The 23,137-nt window shown below is 38.9% G+C and overlaps 2 protein-coding genes across 2 annotated transcripts in view; both read left to right on the forward strand.

Moving 5' to 3' along the window:
- Window positions 1-523: 523 nt before the first annotated feature.
- On the forward strand, window positions 524-3,356 carry LOC130439282 (uncharacterized). Its single transcript, XM_056771826.1, has 8 exons — window positions 524-630; window positions 1,087-1,161; window positions 1,258-1,323; window positions 1,413-1,475; window positions 1,581-1,647; window positions 2,005-2,451; window positions 2,533-2,628; window positions 2,715-3,356. The coding sequence occupies exons 2-8, from the start codon at window positions 1,087-1,089 to the stop codon at window positions 3,116-3,118; spliced, it is 1,218 nt and encodes a 405-aa protein (XP_056627804.1). The 5' UTR covers window positions 524-630; the 3' UTR covers window positions 3,119-3,356.
- Window positions 3,357-3,820: 464 nt separating this feature from the next.
- myo1d (myosin 1D) overlaps window positions 3,821-23,137 on the forward strand; it is a 63,096-nt gene continuing 43,779 nt past the window's right edge. Inside the window, exons 1-11 of the mRNA XM_056770568.1 lie at window positions 3,821-4,427; window positions 14,914-15,122; window positions 16,380-16,473; window positions 18,030-18,195; window positions 18,350-18,403; window positions 18,746-18,841; window positions 20,492-20,608; window positions 20,771-20,974; window positions 21,196-21,341; window positions 21,458-21,572; window positions 21,658-21,828. Of these exons, the coding sequence (XP_056626546.1) occupies window positions 4,333-4,427; window positions 14,914-15,122; window positions 16,380-16,473; window positions 18,030-18,195; window positions 18,350-18,403; window positions 18,746-18,841; window positions 20,492-20,608; window positions 20,771-20,974; window positions 21,196-21,341; window positions 21,458-21,572; window positions 21,658-21,828 (1,467 nt within the window). The 5' untranslated portion in view covers window positions 3,821-4,332. The remainder of the gene's footprint in view (window positions 4,428-14,913; window positions 15,123-16,379; window positions 16,474-18,029; window positions 18,196-18,349; window positions 18,404-18,745; window positions 18,842-20,491; window positions 20,609-20,770; window positions 20,975-21,195; window positions 21,342-21,457; window positions 21,573-21,657; window positions 21,829-23,137) is intronic.

Below are 23,137 nucleotides of genomic sequence, written 5' to 3' on the forward strand. Positions count from 1 at the left end.
ATGACTTTCTTTCGTTCACAGAATTCAAAATAAGATATTTTGAAAAATGTTGGGAACCTGAACAATGGCGGTACTCATTCATTTGGTTTTGTGTCCACACAATAGAAGTGAATAGGTGCCGGCACTTTCTTCAAAATGTCTATTTTTGTGTTTTGAGCAAAAAAGAAACCCTGAAACAGGTTTGAAATGTCAAGAGGGTGACTAAATGATGACAGAATTTTCATTTTTGGGTGAACTATAACTTTAAACCCTATCAAACCCAAACCTACCATTATCACCTTTTTAACTTACGATTACTATCTGTAAATCCACATATGCAATGGATCATAATAACGTGTAGAACTGTGGACCTTGTTGTGTGAACTGTATTTTGTAAAATGTGAATGTTTTTTTAAACAGAATTTTTGCTGACCTCATGAGCTCAAAAACGGCCAGTGGCGATTTTTAAGTGCACGCTAGCACCTTATCTGCGACCAGTGTTACCATGTTGGGATGGAAGAGCACACAGGTGTGAAAGTCAAACCAGCAACTTCCTTTTATATAGCAACGACATCCACCCTTAAACAGATGCAGTATATATACTCAGTTAACTTGCAATACAACACATAGAGATCTGCTTTCTGTGACAAGGTAAGTTGTTAAAAGCTTTTTGTTTTTGTTGTTGAAAAGGCATATAATTATGAAAGAAAAAAGCCCCAAAAGGCAATTTAATTAGCTGTAAACATTAAGAAGATACATTCAAATTTCCTTTTGGACCGTAAAAGAACAATTCACAAAAAAAATGCTAATTCTGTCATCATTTATTTGCCATAAGTTGTCCCAAATCTGTATACATTTCTTTATACATTTCTTTCTCCAATGGTGGCCACGAACGGTTTGGTTACAAGCATTCTTCAAAATATCTTTCTATGTGTTCATCAGAACAACTAATTTTATACTGATTATGAACAACTCGAGGGTGAGTAAATGATGACAGAATCTTTCTTTTTGGGTCAAATGCCCCATTTTTACATTAAAAACCAGTGATTTAAAAACAGATGAAGTTTTAATGCAAAGTCTAAGCCAGTTTTTAACTTTCTACTTTAGATGCTTGCCTTGTGCATCCAAGTGATAGCTGTGCTGGTGATCTGTGCAGCTGGCACGGAGAATAGAGATGTTTCAGTAAGAAGATCAGTTTGTTATCATTTATTTTATGAACAACTGTAGGTAGATTATAAAATGTTTTATTTCACATTATTTTATGACTGTGTCTTATAGACTGTGTTTAGTGCTTGGAATATGGGTGACAAGCCTTTGCACGAGCAGCTAGCTATGGTGTATAAGGTAAGCCACTTGAACATTGAATGTTTTTTGTATATGTTTCTTTTTGAGGAATGAATGATGCACACATTGCGTTTCAACTATTGTTGTAGGAGATGGAAAACTTGAAAAATGAACAAGCGGTGATGAAGCAAAAGCATGAAGTCATGAGTCAGGTAATACTACTGTTCGTTTTGCTGACAAAATGTAAATTGAAACCCTTTTTTGACAAATGGAAATGTTTACATTCGATTCTGTGAAACTTTCTTGATTTACTGCAGGCATTGCCGTACTGTTCACAACCGCCTCTCAATACAGATGTGGACATGAATTTGACATCCTTAAGTGGTAAGTGACAATAGTTAATAGCAATTAATTTGTTCATCGTTCATTTAAGGTGTAGACTTGAAATTGTCTATGCAAGTCATTTCAATTGACTAATTTAAATTTTGTCCAATGGTGAGTTGCTGTAACATATAAAAATAATTTTAAATTGCTTAACTTATTTTGCGGGGTTAAATTATTGTGAAACAAAACAGAAAAATGTGATACGTTTATGTAACTTTTTTAGCCAATTAGACACTTAAAAAAACACAGCAATATCTTTTCAGAGTGAAATATATTTTTGTTACCAAAACTTAATTTCAAGCATTTAATCATAAACGATTGGATGAAAATGAATTAGAGTAAAATATTCTTGTTTAGGCGGCGAGCATCTCTTCAACACCCTCAGCCAGTTTGAAGATGAAGAGGGTTCTGGTGAGGATGAGCATGAAGCAGGCGTTGACCCCTGCCATCACTACACCGCACTTGACCAGGTCTGGAGAGCCACAAACTACACCACCAAGAAAGTTGTTTGTGACCGCAGCATGCAGTGGAAGGGCTGGTACCGTCTCTTCTACCGTGGAAAAACCATCCAGATGCCTGAGAGGTGCGTGAGAAAAGAGATGTGTGGCACGCACTCGCCTCTGTGGCTTGTCGGGGGACACCCACGTATAAGAGACGGAGTGGTCACTCGCAAAGTGTGTGGAAACTGGAGAAACAACTGCTGTTTGTATAAATCAACTCCTATTCAAGTGAAAGCATGTATTGGAAATTACTACGTCTACAAGTTTGTCAAACCGGTAGTGTGTCATTCGGCATACTGTGCAGGTAAGATCTAAAACATCTCATTCTAGATTTTTTCGGCAGGGTGAACATACATTGTTGATTGTTGCATGACAATTATTTCAGATATCAACACACTTGTGTGTGGAAAGTGCCGAAAAAGTGAATCTTGCATCACCAGAGACAAAATCACCTGGATGTGTCAGAAAAACCGAAATAGAGGTGAGGCTTGTCTTTTTTAAACGGAATCCTTTTGTTACATTTACTCTCCCTTATAATGACGATTAATGGGGTGTTTTTTTACGCAGTGAAAGCAAAAATCCACTTTTTTGCCTCCTTCCCGGGCCAGATCTCAGGAAAAGTGAACAAGATTGTATACAGGAAAGTGTTTGTGAATCAAGGAAGGGCTTTCAACTATCGTACCGGGATATTCAGAGCTCCAGTATCAGGGGTCTATCAGTTCTTTTTCTCCACACAGACTGGTGGTAGTGGGCCTACGGACCTATGGCTCGTTATAAATGGTTATTGGATGGCTGTTTCCCATAGCAATGTTCAGGGGCCAAACTCAGTTGGAAACCTGTCAACTTACATGACAACTTTGCGCAAGGGTGCAACCGTTTATGTGACTCATAATCGTGGCCGCTCTTGGGCCAACACTTCATCCAACACCATCATTTTTGGGGGTTCATTACTGATGGTGAGAAAAATCTAAATATGAATGTATGAGCATTTAGTTCAACGAGATCCACTTTGATAATACAAGTATATGTCTTCAGATGCTGTGTATGCAATTCGTTGTTTTACCTTTTTTTCTTTCAACAAAAAACATTTTAAGGCTACACAGCAAATTCAATCTTAATTTTTAAATATGTATTGTACATTATTGTAATTATTATATACTAAACAGTGGAGAAGTACCTTTGGGTAGACGAATAAAGAACTGTTGTGTATATTGTCGGAGTCTCTGAGTAACAGATGGGGGGCAGCAGAGTCATTGTGTTCGATGGAGGATGACACGATGACCACAGACAAACTGCACACAGAGGAACCTGAAGCGGCATCTTCACTTCTCATTAAACTTAAACGCGTCCCCTGTCTTGAGGTTACCATAGACACTTTGGCAGCACGCGCCTGTACACAATTATGCTGTAACACAATGTTGCAATGTTAATTTTTTTTTTAAATGCTTAAATTTTACCTGCTTAAATGCGAATCTTCCGTAATTTTACAATTAAAAGTTTTGACATTACATTATATTAAATGATTAATTGTGGTAAATACTGTGGTAAAAATAAAGACGATTTTATCAATCTCCTTATATGGTTAAAGGACGGACGGACATTCCAGGGATATCTCGGTGATGATGGGAAGCCTTTTTCTTTCCAAATTCCGTAACTATGCATATTCAAACGTGACTTTCCCCCTCACATTTCTTATGATTATGAGTTCACCAGACGTATTTAACTTTAAAATAGTCATTCATAAATGCAGGAGTCATAGGTGAGGCGCTCGCGTCGAACTCTCCCTGAAATAGGAGGGGCATCCTCGATCGCGAGACCGATACCAATCGTCGTTTCCGAAGCCTCCGAATGATAGCGACCCGAGAAGTTCGCGGAATAGGTATGAGAGGCTCGATGTAGCGGATTATCACTTCGTGAACGTCGGGAGGCTATCGAAGTTGAGTGAAGTTTTCGAGCGAACTGCTTTGAGGATTTTAACAGCAGATCATACGGACACAACTTTATGCGTTTTTATATTTCCCTTTAATAGCCTGCTGACATGAATGCGAGCCGACATAACGCGGTTTAGGCAAATGTAAACAAATTCATTGCGATGCGATAACACTCCAGTTTGGCACCGTCGAATTGATTTGTGTATTCTTGGGACGAATTTTAAATTAGTTGTATTTTATTTGAACGCGTTAGTATGGCAGAACACGAAAGTTTGGAGTTCGGGAAGGCGGACTTTGTTCTTCTGGACAACGTGTCTTTGGAGGAGTTTATGGCCAACCTGAAACTCAGGTAAGTCAAGACAAGGTTTCTTTTGTGATTTAAGAGCAGATGCTATCACATCTAAACACATAGAGACAAGTTTGAATCTTTATCTACTTTCGAATAATAATTAAGGGATGTGTGATGCATAATATGTCCCTTGTGTTTGCCATATTATCACAGTGGGATGTAGTTGATTAACAGCAAAATGAATGAAGTCCAAAATATAATGACCTGGATAGATGATAGGGTTCCTCAACATTTTCGAGTCAAGAGAACATTCATTGATTCTCTGATCATATCTGGAATACATTAGCTTACAACCTTTGAGAGGGAAATCCAACAATGATGCAATACACGCATGACAGGTCCATAAATGAATGCATTGCATTTTTGTTGTTTTCTATGGTCATAGATTCATATAACTGGCTGCACCTGCTGAGCCAGAGCTCAGTATGACAGTCATGGTAACACACCCCCTTCCGATTGTTCTTGTTGTTCAGACAAACTTTGCAGTGGAAATCCTGCCTTTGTTCTTTGTGTTTTCAGTTTTCCAAATCACAAATCCATATCAACTCGCTGTCAATAAATGTCTTGATGGCATTGATAAGATGAGCAGTATGGCGGGCGGTCTCACTTTTTTTGTTAATGTTTAATATGACAGTGCTATGAAAACTGCTGTTCATTCCTGTTTATCGCCCTTTGATGTTTGTTAGTGACCTATTTTTGAATCTCACAACAGTAGGACATTTTCATAAGAATATTTGATATTCATATTTTTCTTATTCTTTTGGTTATAGTTCTGATAATATCAACTGTAGTGAGTAACTGTAGAGTTAATTGTGAAGTATTATTTAGCTTGATTTACAAGCAAATGAAAGATACATATGCAGTTCAAACCACATTCCGGTAGACCTTCGCAAAGAATCAATGATAACCGTTTAGTAGTTTTTATAAAATACAATTTATATACAATAAGTATTAATATAAATTGATATTATCAATTGAATATAAAATATATTGTTATATTGTAACCAAACAGAAACTGGAAGTTCACTGGAAGGCGTGTGCGTCTGACGAAACATCTATATTAAGCATTCTGAATTCATTCTTCAGATCACATTCATGGAATTTTCAGTTTTGTGTATAAACATACACAAACAAGCAGCAAAGGATGCTTACAGGTTCCAGTGACGCATAGCACGAGGTGTCTATTTTTTCCCACCTCACAGCTTTGGCCTGGTTTCTCCATAGCTTGGAGATGGTGTGCAGTTTGTAATTTGCAGAGGGTGTGTCCAGGCGAGCTTCCTGCTTCTTCAGTCTCCACATCTGTGTCTGGGACTACAGCTGGAATAGCTGCAGCTACGTGATGCCAGGTCACATCCTGTGCCCTCTGGAGTGACATAGAGAACTGTTGTTAAACTGGAATGTGTTTTTTAATGCGACGCTTTTTGAAGGACGTTTTCAGGAAGACCATTTGTCTTGACAAAGCGTAGCTGATGAATTAATGATACTTATTTGAATTTGACATGGCTGTGCAGATATATCTGGTCCTCCTCTGAGATGGAAAATGTATCCAGTAAAATCAGCTGTGTTTACACTGCGGTGGATCAGTCTGTGATGGTTCCCCCAAAGAAAGTCTTAAAACGCTCTCCAACAAGTTGAAATTCAACCTTTCTTAGCAAAACTATATGACAAAATGTTTTGCCAAGAGATTTAATGTCTGTCAGTTTACCACCTCATTGTAATGGGCTTAAATCACTTACAGCAAAGCAGAAAAGTTAAACAATTGTCAAGACTGGTGAAACATAGTTGTGTTTACACAGTTCCTCTAATTCAAGCAAGAATATGTGGAGGTTAGTCTGGAATCAGTGCTTAATTGATGTGTGTTCAGTGCTTTACTTTATATGGCAGTGTTGTTTTGTCTGCCCCTAGGATCTTGGGGAATTTTAGGCAATCCTATGCGCATTTCCTGAGACAATTACGAGTGCTGCTCGAGACATTTCCCGAATTCTTACAGACAGTGGCTCAGATCATGCAGATTAAAAAGCTGATAACCACTACACCATGTCAGTGCCTTGTCGCTGCTTGTACACTTTTACGAAACTCTGTTTTTTCAACGTATCTTGAAGCAAAGGTGGGACAGAAACCAAATCTGAAAGTTTTTTTATACCGAGGACTGAGATTCACAGCCCTCCCCCACATGCATGCATGTACAGTATTACATACACATAAACGGAGAGAGAGAGAGAGACCAATAACGCTTTAAATCCGTATGAAGAAACACTGCTTTATTTATTAGGTAATAGGCAATCTTACATCAAGCCATACATTAAGGTTTTGGAGAAGTCTGATGGCTTTGGAGGATGAAATGTGCTGTTGTGGCTGTATTCTTCAGCACGACTCTGATTCATTCGTTTGATGCCCCAGGCCAGTATATGGTTAAGTGTTTCCTCAACAGTGTGACATTTCCACTCGGTTTACACTATGTATTTAACCTTTGACTCTCATGTAGTTGTACTGTTGTTGGAAATGACAGGAAGAATGGGCTGACAAAAAGATGTGGTCAATTCGTGAGGTCTTGCTGCACTTCCTATTGACATTTTCCTGCACTGGAGACATCACCTTTGACCCTCACACAGTCCTTTGCTAGTAATGAGCATTTTGTTCCATGTTTTCTGTCTGGTGTACGAGAGAAAACTTGAAAAAGTCACAGATTACAAATGAATGCTATTAACCTTAGTTGAATGATTTATACTGTATGATGCATTTTAGTTATTGTTTCACATCGAATTATTCAGCAAATGTTGAACATTCAGTGTTTTTAAATGTGCAGTATATGAGCCATCTGTTTTTAGGTATACAGGAATTTATTTATTTTCTTCCTCTCAAGAATAACTTAATATCTATACAGGGACGGATTATGAATTCAAAGGGCCCCCGGGCCAGTTACCTCCAAGGGCACCCCCCTTCCCAATTTGTCTTGTACTTTCCCTTATCTGCACGTTCACAGTTATAGAAAGTGAAAGTTAAGATGATCGTAAATATTCAAAACATTCTCGCTGTGCATCAAATGACTGCACTATACGCTAAAATAATATGTACAAGGTTTACAGAATCAAGTTATAGGAATATAATTATCTAATATTTTTGTATTTTATTATAAGTCTAGTATTAGCTACACAATGAAAAGGCATAAGAGAAGCACATCCTTAATTAACTGTCAAATATTAATTTATTTAAGGCATCACATGAATAAAGTTTGTCTAAGAGGCCTTGCATAGGCTTTGGGACCCATATATTAAAGATATATAAGTAATTGTTTTCATTGTTTTGGGGTTTTCTGTATGGCGCAACCCTTAAAGCCCAGGTCCCCCTCGGGCTCATGGTAGTCAAGCGCCCCTGAGCACTGGCCCCATTGGCCCGGTCAGTAATCCATCCCCAGCATAGAAAATTGGCCAGTTGACATGTTTGTGGTTTTAAAGTTGTAGAGGGAAATCTTCAAAGCTTAGTTTTGCTGTTTTCTCACTGGTTTTTATCTTGTTTTTTGTTGTAGATTTTAAACTACAACTCCTCCCCTACAAGCTATGAAAACTAAGCCCAGTTCCTATTTTTGTCCCATAATTGCAATTGACTAATATAAAAATGTAGACAAATTTGAACTAAAGCAAACAAAGATATCTGTGTTTCTTATTGTGAAAAACATTTTCATTAAGGCAAAATAACATATAGACTAGATTGGAAATTTGAAGCACTCACATTTGATCTTCATCACAGGTAAAGTATATTTTTAGTGCTGTGAAACTTTGAATGCAAACAAAGCCTCTCCCATATCAGCGGTGTAAAAAGCCATTTGTTGCCTTTATAGCAGGACCATGTGGAGTCCAGCTGTGACACATGGCAACCTGATTCCAGTCCAGCAAAGCAAACAGAGGGATCAAAGTCTTCTCAAAGCTCAGGTGCACTGTGCCGAGCCAGACATAAGGTTGAAGATTTAATTTCCCTAACATCTACAGATGGGTTCGGCCTGTAAGGAAGAAATTTGTTAATTATTTTTAGTTTATCTACTCGTATACAAGTGTAGTTTCAGGTACCCTGATCAACATAGATTTCATTAGATTTTTGGTGCAAAAGAGAGAAAGAATATAAGTGGGAAAAAAACAAACTGTTGAAATTCCGAAAGATTTGCTCTATGATGCCATACTGTATGTAAACGGCCTCAGACCAAAGACTCAGTACATTTTGTTTGACCTGCTCTTATTTTCACACTTATACATAGCGTGGTCAAATCTCCCATTGTTTCCATCAAAACAGACAGTAAAAACCCTCTTTTAATTTCATTGGGATTTTACCTGCTCGACGACCTTTTTAAGGTCTAATGTGGTTTATACTGACAACAGTGTACAAAAAAAGATTTGTCTTTGCATACAGACAGTAGTGTTGTCAAAATATTGCACGCATTCTACTTTGTAAATAAACAGTATGTATCTGCGCACATACAGTACACATTGGTGGTGTCGAACTCTGCATGTACTGTTATACGTGTACATATGTTATGTTACTGTTTTCACAAATGTATATTTTTGAAGTTTATTTGGAGACAACAACTGTATCATTAAAAAAAAAAGGTTTGCAGAAGTTCACATGATCAGGCTACTTTAGGCCATCATGCAGCTGCTGTTTCCATTGAATTCCTCTATAATTTTCCATTGGCGTGGAGTACATCATAACTAAAAAATACCACAATATAAAAATAGCTTGTGCAATTTATCTCTTTCATTTATGACAGGATACTTCTCTATACCAGTTATTGTGAAGGATGATTTTCCCATTTCTTTAAATACTTAGCAATGTATTCCATCTTGTTGCTCAGTCACTGGCTATACAGGTTTCTTGATTTAAAATCTGAGGATTTTAATGGTGAAAAGGATGCTGTGTTAATTCGGCCAACAAACAGCCTCTTCTTTTTCTATACAGAGAAGGAAAGGAGCCATCTGCCCTTAAGAGTTTCCATATAATAACCCCCTGTAATCTAAAACATATCATGGGCTTTACATAAACAGTACTGTGCTTTTTTTGCCCTTTTCCCCCAGATTAAGCTTTAAACTCCACCGACATCTCATTTGTGGACTGTGTGACTTGGCGACAGGCGCTGAGGCGACGAATCATGTTAGGGTGGCTCACATGTTAGAGGGGCTTCCCTATCTTTAGGGGTTACAGTCTCTATATTTTTATACTTCACCCTTTTGGTAATCCTTTTCTGTCTCATGTTTACAGTTATCGGCAAGTTTGTGTCAAAAACGGAAACCAACATTTAATTTGTGTTGCTACTAAATAAATCCCAAATTGTGTATCTATCTACCCCCCATTAGCTACCCTCAGACGTCACGCCCACAGACCGTTGGCTAAACGTCCGATGCATGTGTCACATGTTTCTGGAAACACTTCGGAAAATAGCGAAGCCGTTATCTGATTGGTTGAATTTCACAGGATTTCCGGGAGACTTGCGTGTCGCCTTCTTTAACGGTCCGCCTGGAAACAAAACAGCCTTTTGATCTAATAAGAATGCTGTCGTGTTTACTACGAATTAATCACGATCGACTAAACGCTCAATTCTTAAAAGTATGCGAGGTCATGGCATGAACTTATCATTGTTGTTTCTGTTAACTTTCGACACGTTCGTGAATGTACATCGGTCTGTTTCTGCAGGGACATTTCAACGCCTCTAAACATGATGCGGCATGAAACGTGATTGGTTGCTTTACCTGTCAGTCATATGGTCTCTTGGGCGGGCCTTTCCAAAGAAAGCGGCAATAAGTTCCAGACCTTCAGTCTGGCTACACAAAACTACCCTCCCATTAACACAGAAGCCTATTTCCTCTCTCCAACCGATGGTTTGATTACATTACAAAGTCCAATTAATGATATTGTAAATCTCTGTTCTGTCTAATAACTTTTAAATGAGGGCGATCGATGTGTTAATCATGTTCTTTGATTTGGAGTTCAGGTCCTCCTTTAAAAAATTCAGACCAATTTCCTCCAGTTCACTCTCCCTCTTTCTTATTCGTTCTGTTGTTTAGCCAGTTATCTCATTATGTCTATTTCTTTTCTCCCTCTTGTCTGTTTTGGTACTTGCCCTCCTTTTACCCTGACGGAGATCACTTCTTGAAATAGCTTGCTGAGTAACGTCTGAGTCCAGTTGGCTGTTCTTGTATTTCTGTCTATTTTCTTTCTCGAGTTGGCCGTCATTTCATCCGCTACTGTTCAGTGACATCATACTGGGATCCGAACCATGTACTCAAAGCACAGATGCGTTAGAGATGGGCTCAGGGCCACGTCCAGACACCAGAAACCCCTTTTACGCTTTACCACTGACCTCTGAAACGTAATCGGCGAAACGTGCCTTTTTTCCATCGTTCCCTTTCCCTCATCCTGACTGGAGAACAAAAAGTTCCTCTGATCTCAGAGAGACAATGAAGGGAGTGGGCCAACAAAACAACAAACCTCAGCTCGCTGGCTCGCACCCGCATTTACACCTGGCTCTCATTTCCTGAAAGTCAGTGCAAAGCTAATGAAAGTTAGTGTGAAAGCTGCACGTTTGAAACTAATAAAGCGTTGCCAAGTGGGACACACATTTTCCCGACCCAGGCTTTGTCCACAGTAGCATGTTTGTAAAAGAGGTTAACTTGAGCGACAAGTGCGAGGAAAAACTGAGCACAGTGGGACGGGCGTGAACAATTTAACTTCTCAGAAAAATTGGTTTTCTGTTGAAGGATGAGTGGTAAGCTTTAAAGGATCTTAGCAAGTACAGAAGCAGATGTTTTTTAACACTGAACAAATGTACTGTAGTTAAAGTTGCAGAGAATTTTGTTTCACAATAATTCTAAAAAGTAAGGTAAGGCAGTAAGCATTGACTGAACAATTGCATTCTGCATAAATCATATATGATTTTTGTTGTTTCTAAATGAGGACATTGATATCTTAAAGAGATCTTTTTTTAATTTTATTTGGCCTCATATAATCCAAAACATTTATATGACTTTTTGTGGAACACAAAAGAAGATATTTTGTGAAATGCCTCTAAAGTGTGTCTTAAACTTGATAGTTCACCCAAAAATGAAGATTCTGTCATCAGTTACTCACCCTCTTGTCGTTTGAAACCTGTATGACCTTCATTCTTCCGCAGAACATAAAAGAAAAACATTTTGAAGAAATTTGGTCACCAAACAGCACTGGATCCCATTCACTTCTGTTGTATGGACACAAAACCAATGCATGTGAATGGTGTCCAGTTAACATTTTTCAAAATATCTTGTTGTGTTCTGCGGAAGAAAGAAAGTCATTGGTTTCTATTCTGTGTTTTGCAGAAGAATGCCATACAGGTTTGGAATGACATGAGGATGCATAAATGCTAATAATTTTCATTAAGTTTCAGACACAAAATGTGCATTCTCATCAATATTTTATATGGAAGTATCTAAGATAAGCTATCCACTTTAGAAACATCTGAGACAAAAGTTGATACCTTTAGTTTACTGCGATCTCTTGAGCTTTGATAGAGCAACATCTGAGCAATAAATCAGACAGAACAGAGATGATATACAGTCCAGAGGCTGATTTGCTATCAGGTCATACCCAGCATGCTCAGCATGTGTGTTAAGCTGTGGGCCGCATAGAACTGATTGCTTGGTGGTAAATTGTGTGCCGGGATAACCATGGGTCAAGAACAGCTTATCCTCTCTTTGCTGAGGTTGTGAATATACAGGCTTTGATTTGTTATCTAGGGGCTGGACCATCTCATAATTCCATACATTATACTTTGACATTAAGAGTTGTACGTTTTTGGTAAACAAGGACAAATATGCATGTACATTCAGGAGGTTTTTATAAATCATTTTTTTTCGTGTATCGTTGAGGCCTGCTTGTGGTACAGTCTTTATATAATCTTCTCTACCCTCGCAATTGCTGTCCAGTAATTTTCACTCCACTCACTTTTTACTGTTATAAAGGGAATGTCAGTAGCTGCACCCAACCCCGTTTGACCACAGACAAATAACCGCAAGAGACCCACCCAAACAAGGCTGAAACCGGTAGTTATACTGAGCCTGGCAAGTGATCCCATTCTAAAAATGGTGTCAATTGTCCTTGAGTGTGGGACTTAATGGCCAAACTACAGAAAGTCTTTCCATTTGAATTGATGTAAAGAAAGAAAAGTTAATGATGGTATACACAAAGTCAAGTGGAGTTCTCGAGTGGACATTTTTCTGTGAAGTACATCCAGCTGTTAGAAAACACTAGCCGGTTATAGCATGACCCGCATCACTAGTAATCTCCATGAAACGGCAACCCCTCCCACACCTTCCTGGAAAGTGAGAGGATGAGATGACAGAACCTCTGCCACTCCCATTTTTCTGTTACATGCACAGTTGATTTCTTTGCTGTGGAAACGAAAGGGGTCATACGGCGCGAATATGTGTCTTTGGTGTGTTATAAGTTGCCCAAGCATTTATTGGACATGTAAAATTGCAAATGTTAAAGTGTCAGAACAAAAGATGCATCCTGTCTAAAAGCGATTGCTCCATCAAACGCCTTGTGTAACCACACCCCCACAAATCCACATCAGTTCGTGGTATGGTTTGACTAAGACCCCCCAAATGTATATGCAAGTAAGGTGGGCGTACCTGTCAGTACAATTGCTTTGGAACCTGATGTTCCAAATATGGTAAGAGGCGTTACATATCAGTCTCACGCTTGCAGTTCTCCAATCACTATGCACTGGCTAACTGGCCAATCATACCACACCTCGCTTTTCAGAGTGATGAGCTTTGTAAAAATAATCTGCGTGTTTCAGATAGGCGGGCAAAATAGGTGATGCAAACATGCACAGTATGTGGAAAATACAACGGTTTTGAACCTTAAGTCATGTATACACATTGCATTACATCTTAAACAAATGATAATATTCATTTTAGCCGTGTCATATGAACGATTCAACAGGTTGAGAAAATCAGAGACATGTCAATTGCAATGCAAAATTTTAAGTTCCATTACGAGTGGACAATAATTAATAATAGTATACATTACAGAATAGGACAGGTTTACGATACAGCTGTAGAGCTATAATTTATGGAAATGATCTTTCATTGTCATTAGATGACATTGTACTCCCTGAAGCGATGATGTGGGTGAGTAGAGCCAGCCTGCCGTGTTGGGGTGTGGAGATCTGGCCTGCGCTCTTTCACACAGACCTCACATTGACAGAAGAACAATGGAGCGGGCACACTGCAGCATCCCACTCCACATGCTTCTTTCAAAAGAGCCTTTTCATCCACGCTGCTTCAGGGCCGCCCGTGCCACCCTGCCTGCCATCTGCTGACATCACCAAGCCCACACACACACACAAGCACCGATATACGTATAACACACAGTGCTGAATCACTGACTAAGCTAAAAAATTTGCTTAAAGGACATTTACTTAAAGGTGCAGTGTGTAGTTTTTTGGATTGACAGAAATGCAATATTCTGTACATAACTATGTCTTCAGAGCTATTTCTATCTATATACACCTGGGTCCCCCACAGGGAATTCACCATGTTGTTTCTGCATTTTTGGGGGTACTGTCTCTTTAAGTGAACTTTAAATAGCATACACGCAAGCGGTTTAAATATGCTGTAGTCTGCATCCATGGTGAATAATTTTGATTTAAAGGGTCACTGCTCTTTTCATGGCTCCCTTGATGTATTTGCCAGAAGACCCGAGGGAATTATGGGCTGTTTGTGTGAATGTTTTTGTGTTATGCAGGGTGTTGGTAAGGTAGGCCGCTCTCCAAGGACCGTAGCAGTTCTGTGGAAAAATATAACTTGATGCTACTTATTCAATTATTCATTAGATAAAATCAAAGCCTTGTATTTTTAAAGGAGGATAAATAATCCTCAGAGCTAAACTTCAGTGTCGTACCAGTGATTCAGAATGAAACTGAAGTCATGATTCAAACTTCTAAGCGTATTGACTGGGGCAGGATGGAGCTGAGGGAGGCTTGGCAAACCCACAGGTTGAGAAGAAAGGATGCCTTATTCTAGGCATGACCCAGGTTTGCTCAGAAGAACAGGGAAGTGTGATCTCAGCTCCCATGGGAACGGAGCTCAAAACGGCCTGCTTTTGCGAGGCAGAGTGAACTTTAACTACTGGCTTTGTGGAAGGCAGGAGTTTGCATTGTAGGGTGGATACCAGACTGTTTATAGATGTCCGTAATCGTCTCTTGTTAGAGTTCACGAAAAGTCAAAAAGAAAAATGCTTTTTACTATTGTGCAAACAGATGCTGATCTCACAAAACATGACCTCGATTCCATCCGATTTAGTTTTTAGTTGCTAAAAGAGATAATTCATCAGTCTGGTCTTTCTTTACATAAAGCCACGAACTCTGTACAAACCACAGTGACCACAAAACAGATTTACTGAAGTTACAGAAAATAAAAATACAGTGAATACAGCTGATCTTGTTGTGTCTCTCCTGTAGGTTTGAAAAGGGTCGCATCTACACTTACATCGGAGAGGTGGTGGTCTCAGTTAACCCTTACCGGGCCATGAACATTTATGGTCGGGACACCATCGAGCAGTACAAAGGCCGGGAGTTGTACGAGCGCCCACCCCATCTCTTCGCCATCGCCGATGCTGCATATAAAGCCATGAAGCGGAGGAACAAAGACACCTGCATTGTTATCTCAGGTATTGAATTGAGCTTTGAGCCTTGGCTTTTGAACTTAAGCCCTGATCTGAAGAAAGGCAGTGAAGGGATGTTAAATGTGGGATTAGGAAAAACATATTAATGCTACTTCATTTTCAAAAATAATACTTTTCTCATCGTGATAAATCACAGACTTTAATGCAGGCTTTGTGTGAGTTCTGATGTGATTAGACCTGTGGTCAGATCAGAATTGCTTGGCGCTGACGCACTGTTACGTCTGGTTCTCGAGTCACAGTTGACTGTTTAAGCAGAGATTGCTCACAATGTATTGACGTGTCTGAGCAAATTACTTGATTCGCTTTCCCAAGAAACCTCATTGTGTGAATAAGATTAACCAAAAAAGGTTTGGTTCATATTTCTAATAACAAATGTCATCGCACAATGTTTGTTTTCAGTCTGGGGCGATGCGAAATTATATTGAGGTGGGACACAAAGCTCAGGGGAATAATCTGGAGACGGCTGAGATGAAGAAATGTTTCCTCAATAAGAAAACATTGATTGTTATCCAGAGAGTGACCACAGATTGTGACAACACTGCAAAAGTATTTGGTATTTGTGGTGCCCTCTTTTGGCCAATAGAAGGACCTGCAAGTTATTCATTTGGAATGAGTAGTATGATGAGCATGGTTTTATTTTGTACACTTAATATGTTTTATGTGTGCTGCTAAAGAATTGAAAAATTAGAATGAGGAATTATTCATTTTTCTATTATATGAAAATATAATCATCAATACATTCATTTCATTTTTTTATTATATAAACAGTTATTAGAATTACTATGTACTTCATAATTTCTTTCTCTACTCCTGGCATCTACCCTAAAACAGTTGAATGGTTTATATACAATGAATTTCGCATTTAAAGCTGACTTCTATTACTTTTGGATAACATACTTTTTGCTTTTTTTGTCATAATGTAAATGGAAATGTGAAAACACATAATAGCTTTGTGGCGCTCTCAAAACTTGTGGTGCTCGGCTTGTTTGAGTGACCCGTCTGGCCCAACACAGTCAAATTGGCTTAACCAATAGTGAGCATCAGAAGACAAACGTGTGTTTGAGAAACGTGTCGTTATGTTATCAAGTCTGTTGGTTTTACTAGTAGCGTAAACATTACACACCTCACAATCAAATGCTTAAATGACTGTTATACATTTATCTCATGTAGTAATAGTTATTGTTATGTCAAATCATTGTATTATATCTATTGAGCATCAGTCAATGTTTCTTTACTTTGCAGGGGAGAGCGGAGCTGGAAAAACAGAGGCTAGTAAATACATTATGCAATACATTGCTGCTATCACCAATCCCAACCAAAGAGCAGAGGTGGAGAGGTATGTAAAACAAAAGCCTTCCTGTTTCTCTCTCCACGTTGCTGCAGTGATGAGTCATGTCAGGACTATTCGAGATAACATTGCATGCTTACCCCTTTGAAGTTGTTTCTAATAATAATACATATCACTGAATATTTAGGAATAACTAAGGAGAACTGATCGCTATTGTAGAAGCAGAACTAAATAAAGTGAACACTAATTTGACCACAGAGGCAAAGAAAGGCATATTAAAAAATGCTTTATAAATTTTCTAAGTTCACAAAAGAAGATATTTAGAAGATTGTAGGAAAACAAACAGCACTTGGGTACCGTACTTTTGACAACCATTGTAATTTCTCCTACTATGGTAGTCAATGGTGGCCAGGAACTGTTTGGTGACAAACATTCTTCTAAATATCCTTCTCTGTGTTCAATAGAACAAGTCATTTTATTATGATTTGGAACAACTTGTAGGTGAGTAAATGATGACAGAAATGTTATTTTAGGGTGAACTGTCCCTTTAAAGTAGTGAACCATGATGACAAGTTTGATAAATAAACAACAGAACTAACTTTGCTCTACATTGTATCTCTTCTTTATTGCTTGATAAATATAACATCTGAAATGAGAATATGTACTGTAGGAGGGGTAATGATGTTTACTTCATCATAAAAACCTTTATATTGCTCTAGTACAACGTGCGATGTATCTTCCTACATCTCCTACAAGTGACTGCCAAGCACTGTAATATAAAGTATATAGTCCTTTGTCTTATCAGCACGTCTTGTGCTTTTGCCCCTGTACATGTGGGTTATTTTACCTGATTTCAGGTCTGTGGAAACTGGGGGTGGATCAATGGAAAGGGTTTTTCAGGACATGCACAGTCAAACTAAAAAGCCAATTTGTAGGATAGTAAAACTAAAAAGTGACATCTCTTAAATATCTTCATTTGATTCTCTTCGAAGAATAAACAGAAGGAGAATTCCTTAGTTATCTCACAAAGAGTTTCAGATAAAATGTAAATGTTTAACCTAATAGTGGTTTTAGTATACTTTCATTTGTTATGCAATTCTTCCAAAACCAAACTATCTCAGCTATTGTATGCGATGTGTTGCAAGTTCGTACATAATATAGCTCTCAGTTACTGTATTCTTAGTTCAAGTCTCCTGAGCTTCTTAAGGACCTCTGAGCAATAAAATGTCATGTGGATATAGAACCAATAAAGGTTTAAATGATACTGTAGATGGCTTTATACATGGAGAACCATTGCTAAGCATTCTGTGGTCTGACCCACACAGCAAAACCCATAAATCATCTTCTAAAACCTTTTCAAACCCCATTTGCTGGATACCACATGGTGATACTGTATACTTTCAGTATCCAGATATGACCATGGGCACATGCATATGGGCTTGTAAAAGCCTAATACCAAAATGTGTGTATTTGTCGTTGCACTAAACGTCAAAAGCAATCAAATTCTTCATGCTCATATTGAAATAGACACTAGTTCAGCTGTAGTGGTGATGCACGAGTGGCTAATAAAACTGTGGAAATGAAACGAGTGTGTGTTTATACAGGGTGAAAAACACGCTGCTGAAATCCAACTGCGTCCTGGAGGCTTTCGGGAACGCCAAGACCAATCGTAATGATAACTCCAGCCGTTTCGGCAAGTACATGGATATCAACTTTGATTTTAAAGGAGACCCCATTGGCGGCCATATCAACAACTATTTGCTTGAGAAGGTAGGGGGCAGCGATGAAGAGATGCAACTTATTTTTATACATCTTTCATATGATTTTGTCCAGAGTGTCTTGGAATGTACTGTATTTTGTTATTTGACTGTCACTATGTTTTATTAAATTCACATTATTCACAACTGTTTTATTTTTATCTTAGTCTCGTGTAATCTTCCAGCAAGAAGGAGAGAGAAGTTTTCACTCTTTCTACCAGGTACGTAAAGGGCTTGTGTCAGAAATGAAGCTACTCCTCTATTGTGTTTTGCCAGTCTTTCTGTTTTTCTACCACAAGCCTATAATTTAACATTCATACCAGACAGATGTGAACGTGTGGTTATGACTATAGAGTCAAAGCGCTTTGGTTCAGCACTATTATTATTGCCCCTTAAAAATCATATCCTAGCGCTTCAAAACATGTTTAAGACATCAAAACATCTTGAACTATTTTGCCTGCCTGCTAATGCCATACAGACCATTATTATGAAGACTGTCATTTGCATCCTCTCCCTGTTTCATGTCAAATGAAAATATTTTTTATTGAAATATATTTTTTCAGATGGTAAAAGGAGCTCCGGACGGTCAGCTGCGATCACTGCACATTCAGAGAGATCCCACCGTGTACAGCTACATTAAAGTCGGAGGCCAAATAAAGGTATGCGTCATGAACAAATGAAGACTGTTGTGGGCCTTAAAGGTGACACGGCTAAAACGAATATTATCGTTTGTTTTAGATGTAACACAATGTGTAGACACGATTTAAGGTTCAAAAACGCTGTATTTTTCACATACCGTGCATGTTTGTATCTCCTCTTTACCCCGCATCTCTGAAACGCACAGATCTTTTACAAATCTCATCGCTCTGAAAAGCGAGGTGTGCAATGATTGGCCAGTTAACCAGTGCGTAGTGATTGGTCGAATACTGCAAGAGTGTGACGGAAATGTAACGCCTCTTACCATATCTGGAACATCAGGTTCCAAAGCAACACCCATCTTACTTGCGTATACATTTGTGGTAATCATACCACAAACTGACTTAAATTTTTGGGGGTTTGGTTACAGGAAGCGTTTCAGGCAGATCTGGGTGAGCATTCGCTTTTAGATAGAATGCATCTTTTTTTGCTAATACATGCATGGGCAACTTATAACACACCAAAGACTTAGAAAAAGTCATCGCATCATATGACCCCTTTAATGCGACTTGAACTATTGTAATGTTGTACAGAACATTTCCTAGATATTTAAAGACGTCATAAAGGATGTCAAGGCCTCTTGGAATTGCGGAGGAAAAAAATCAGAAATGGTATCATTAGCTGTTTATGTGAATATGATTATTTTGTTCCTTTAGAGGTCGCAGGTAAGAACACACAATGACTCGTGGTGTTATTGTCTTGTATGTTTCTAGCCTCTTCAGTCAGGAAGCAAGATTACTGAGCGATGTTCCATTGCATCTACAGGGAGTTTAATGCGTCGGAGCGAAAACAAATTTATAGCAACAAACAAGGTCGTCATGGAACACACCGACAGTCTATTAGCAGTTCGAACCTTTGCCAGTTTTTTATAAGCGCACATGCCAGCTCACATTCACACTCCATCCAGCACTACAGTGGTTGTGAAAGGTTCCTGCTGTATGAAATCAGCGTTTCTCTGCAGGATCTGTTAGTCGCCGGCACGCCAGAATAATTAGCAGCTCCAGCGCTGCTCTCCAGTTTCTGGAAGCAAGGGGATGTAGATGCCGGCACGCCGGCACGTAAGCAGTTTTTAGGTTTTAATTGCTTGGTTGTAAATTCGATGTGAAAGTAATAGTAGGTTTAATGACCTCCCAAGTCTAAAGAATCTTAGTAGAATTGATTTGCCTCGACTGAGGGTTTCAGCAGGTCTGTATTTTGGAAAGACCAACTGGCTGTTGTTCGAAAGCCTCATTTATATACCAGTAACAGGAAGTTTTAGGCAGGATCTAAAACCAGAGTCAAATCCGTAGACTCCAATGGAAAAGCAACGGCGGTTCATGGAGCCTCTTAATAGTTCCTGGAAGTTACTAGTAATGCTGTAGAAAAACAGACCGATTAAGGTGAATTTTTAACCCAATTAGCAAGTCGTTTAATGAATAAAAAAATTACGAAATAAAGAATTCAAAGAAAAAACTTCCTGGAACTATCTGAAGGCTCAAGGAATCACATGACACTTACAAAATTTGGACTTCAATTGTTGTGACTCTCGCTTACAATGGCATTGGCTGAAACCATCAGCATGTTCTTTTGTTTATGTAACTAAAACCCACTTGAACCTCTCTTTACTCTTGCAGTCGTCTATAAATGACAGTGCTGATTTTAAAGCTGTCAATGATGCCATGAGGGTGATAGGCTTCACCGCAGAGGAGATTCAGACGGTTTACAAGATCCTGGCTACCATCTTGCATCTGGTTTAGTATTTTCTTTGTTTCTAGATTTGTGTTCTCATCTTTGCTTTGCTTTTGTCATGTAAATTTTGAGTTCTTACACCAATTGTTCCATTGGACAATAAGTGGAAAAAGTATATCCTCCTATTGTTTACCTGATAATGTGGAATGTTTTTCCTGGTGCAGGGGAATCTGAAATTTGGAAGTGATGGAGACGTGATCCTCATTGAGAACTCTAAGGTAGTGTCGGTTCTAGGAGATTTGCTGTCCACTAAAGATGAAAATGTTGAGAAGGCCCTGCTCTACCGTACGGTTGCCACCGGCCGTGATGTCATTGACAAACAGCACACTGACAAAGAGGCCAGTTATGGCCGAGATGCCCTGGCCAAGGTATGAATAGAGATTGTGGATTTCTATTATAGACCTATTAAAATAGGTGTTAACACAGTTGTATGAAATGTATTACAATCTTTGTGATGCCAGATCTCTTTGCCAAAGTTTGATGTAAATACTGCATCCAGTATGTTGATAATAAAAAGACGGCCACACACAAAGAGAGACTTAGGTAGTCTAGTTACTTCACCAGTTGTCTTTTGTTTTGCCTCTCACAGGCCATTTATGAGCGACTTTTCTGTTGGATTGTGGGGCGAATCAATGACATCATAGAGGTGAGAAACTATGATGCCAGGGTTCATGGGAAAAACACAGTCATTGGAGTCCTGGACATCTACGGCTTTGAAATCTTCCAGAACAACAGGTGGGAACACACACACTCTGTGCAGTATAACATCTTCTTATTAATTGCTCATATGTTGCACTGCTTTGCATTCAGTGTAGTGAGATATTATTTTGTATCTTTCTTGTTTTGGCCAGCTTTGAGCAATTCTGTATAAACTACTGCAATGAGAAACTGCAGCAACTCTTCATTCAGCTGGTGTTGAAACAAGAGCAGGAGGAATATCAGAGAGAGGGAATACCTTGGAAACATGTGCGTTTTATTTTCTGCTTTATGTTAGTATGACACACAAGCAATTCGTAACGTCTTCATTTATGTTTTTTGTGTTTTGAATCAGATCGACTACTTTAACAATCAGATCATCGTGGATCTGGTGGAACAACAGCATAAGGGCATTTTTGCTGTCCTGGATGAGGCGTGTATGAACGTGGGGAAAGTAACTGATGAGATGTTCCTGCAAGCGCTCGATGGCAAGCTGGCGAAGCATGCGCACTACACTAGCCGCAAGGTATGGAAACGTGAATTTTCAAATCAATACAGCGTAACAAGTTTCGCCAGTGAGAAAAGAACCGCTGAAAATTATGTCTTCAAGTACTTCCTGTTTGTTTGCCACAGCGGAAAAGGAAGGTCAGGTTAGGCGCATTGTGCACATTTTGGCAAAAAGCCAGTGTTTTGCACTTTTTTTTGCACTTTACATTTTGTTTGCATGGTATACATACTAAATACTGCGCAAGTGTTCATATAATACAGTTGTCCAGTTGGGCGATTTACAGTAAGGGATCTTTCACCCAAAATGACATATCTTACATTATTTTCTCGACCTAATGTCATTCCAGACTGGTATGACTTTCTATCTTCTGCAAACAACAAAAGAAGATATTTAAACAATGGTAAACAACATTGGCTACCATTGACTTGCATTGACTTCCATTGTTTGGACACATAACCATTTAATCAAAATATCTTCGTTCGCTTTCCGCAGATGAAAGAGTCATATACTGGTTTTAAACGGCACAAGGGTGAATAAATGATGACCAGAATATTTATTTTGGTGTTAACTATTCCCTTAATCAATAGTTGCTTCATTGCATTACCCTATGTCAACACAAGGGGGCAGTAGCAGTCAGCGAAAACTATTTCGCAAATATTTCTCTTTACCAGCCTTTGGTGATGTCATTGGCAACCAATGGAAGCTAGTGAGACTAATGTCTCCCAGCCTTGGCAAATGTGAGAAAGGGAGAGTGAGTAAGGCAGAAAGAGAGTGATGGATAGAGCAAAACCAAGATAGAAGGCAGTGCTCTCAAAATAAAAAGCAAAACATGGTGGAAAACTAACCCAACATTGTATTCTGTACACAGACCTGATCTCTCTTCACTGATCAGTGTATCATGCAGTGCAGTGGGCACAGACCGAGCTGAGGGTGTACGACTTTATCTCTCTGGGTTCACAATCTGCCCTTGGCTTACACATGCCGCATTCACATTGTGGGGTGGGTGAGAGAAGAGCAGGCGTCGTCTGTCCCCTGACAATTCCTCAGTGTCACACGGTTTGAATAATCAAAAGTCTCCCTGGATGCAGGAATAATAAGCGTCCTTCGGAGCTCATTTGTAATGCAGAGGATTACACGTCAGTGTGAAGGCATCTAAGGCCTGTTAGCTTAGCAGAGATTGATGATGTGGCCTTCTCCTGCTGCGAGTGAGCACAGACACAAATCTCCACGTGTGTATTTAGTTTACCTTTATTTATTCATGTTTGCCATTGCGATTAACCCAAAGTTAAAGGTCCAATGTTTTTTTTTTTTTGGAGGAACTATTGAC

The sequence above is a fragment of the Triplophysa dalaica genome, chromosome 17 (assembly GCF_015846415.1).
Source record: "Triplophysa dalaica isolate WHDGS20190420 chromosome 17, ASM1584641v1, whole genome shotgun sequence".
Lineage (NCBI taxonomy): Eukaryota > Metazoa > Chordata > Actinopteri > Cypriniformes > Nemacheilidae > Triplophysa > Triplophysa dalaica.

Coding starts and splice junctions, on each gene's coding strand:
- LOC130439282 (XM_056771826.1), top strand. CDS start 1,087: ATGCTTGCCTTGTGCATCCAAGTGATAGCTGTGCTGGTGATCTGTGCA. Junction 1,324..1,412: donor AGCTAGCTATGGTGTATAAG/GTAAGCCACTTG, acceptor CTATTGTTGTAG/GAGATGGAAAACTTGAAAAA. Junction 2,629..2,714: donor TCAGAAAAACCGAAATAGAG/GTGAGGCTTGTC, acceptor TTTTTTACGCAG/TGAAAGCAAAAATCCACTTT.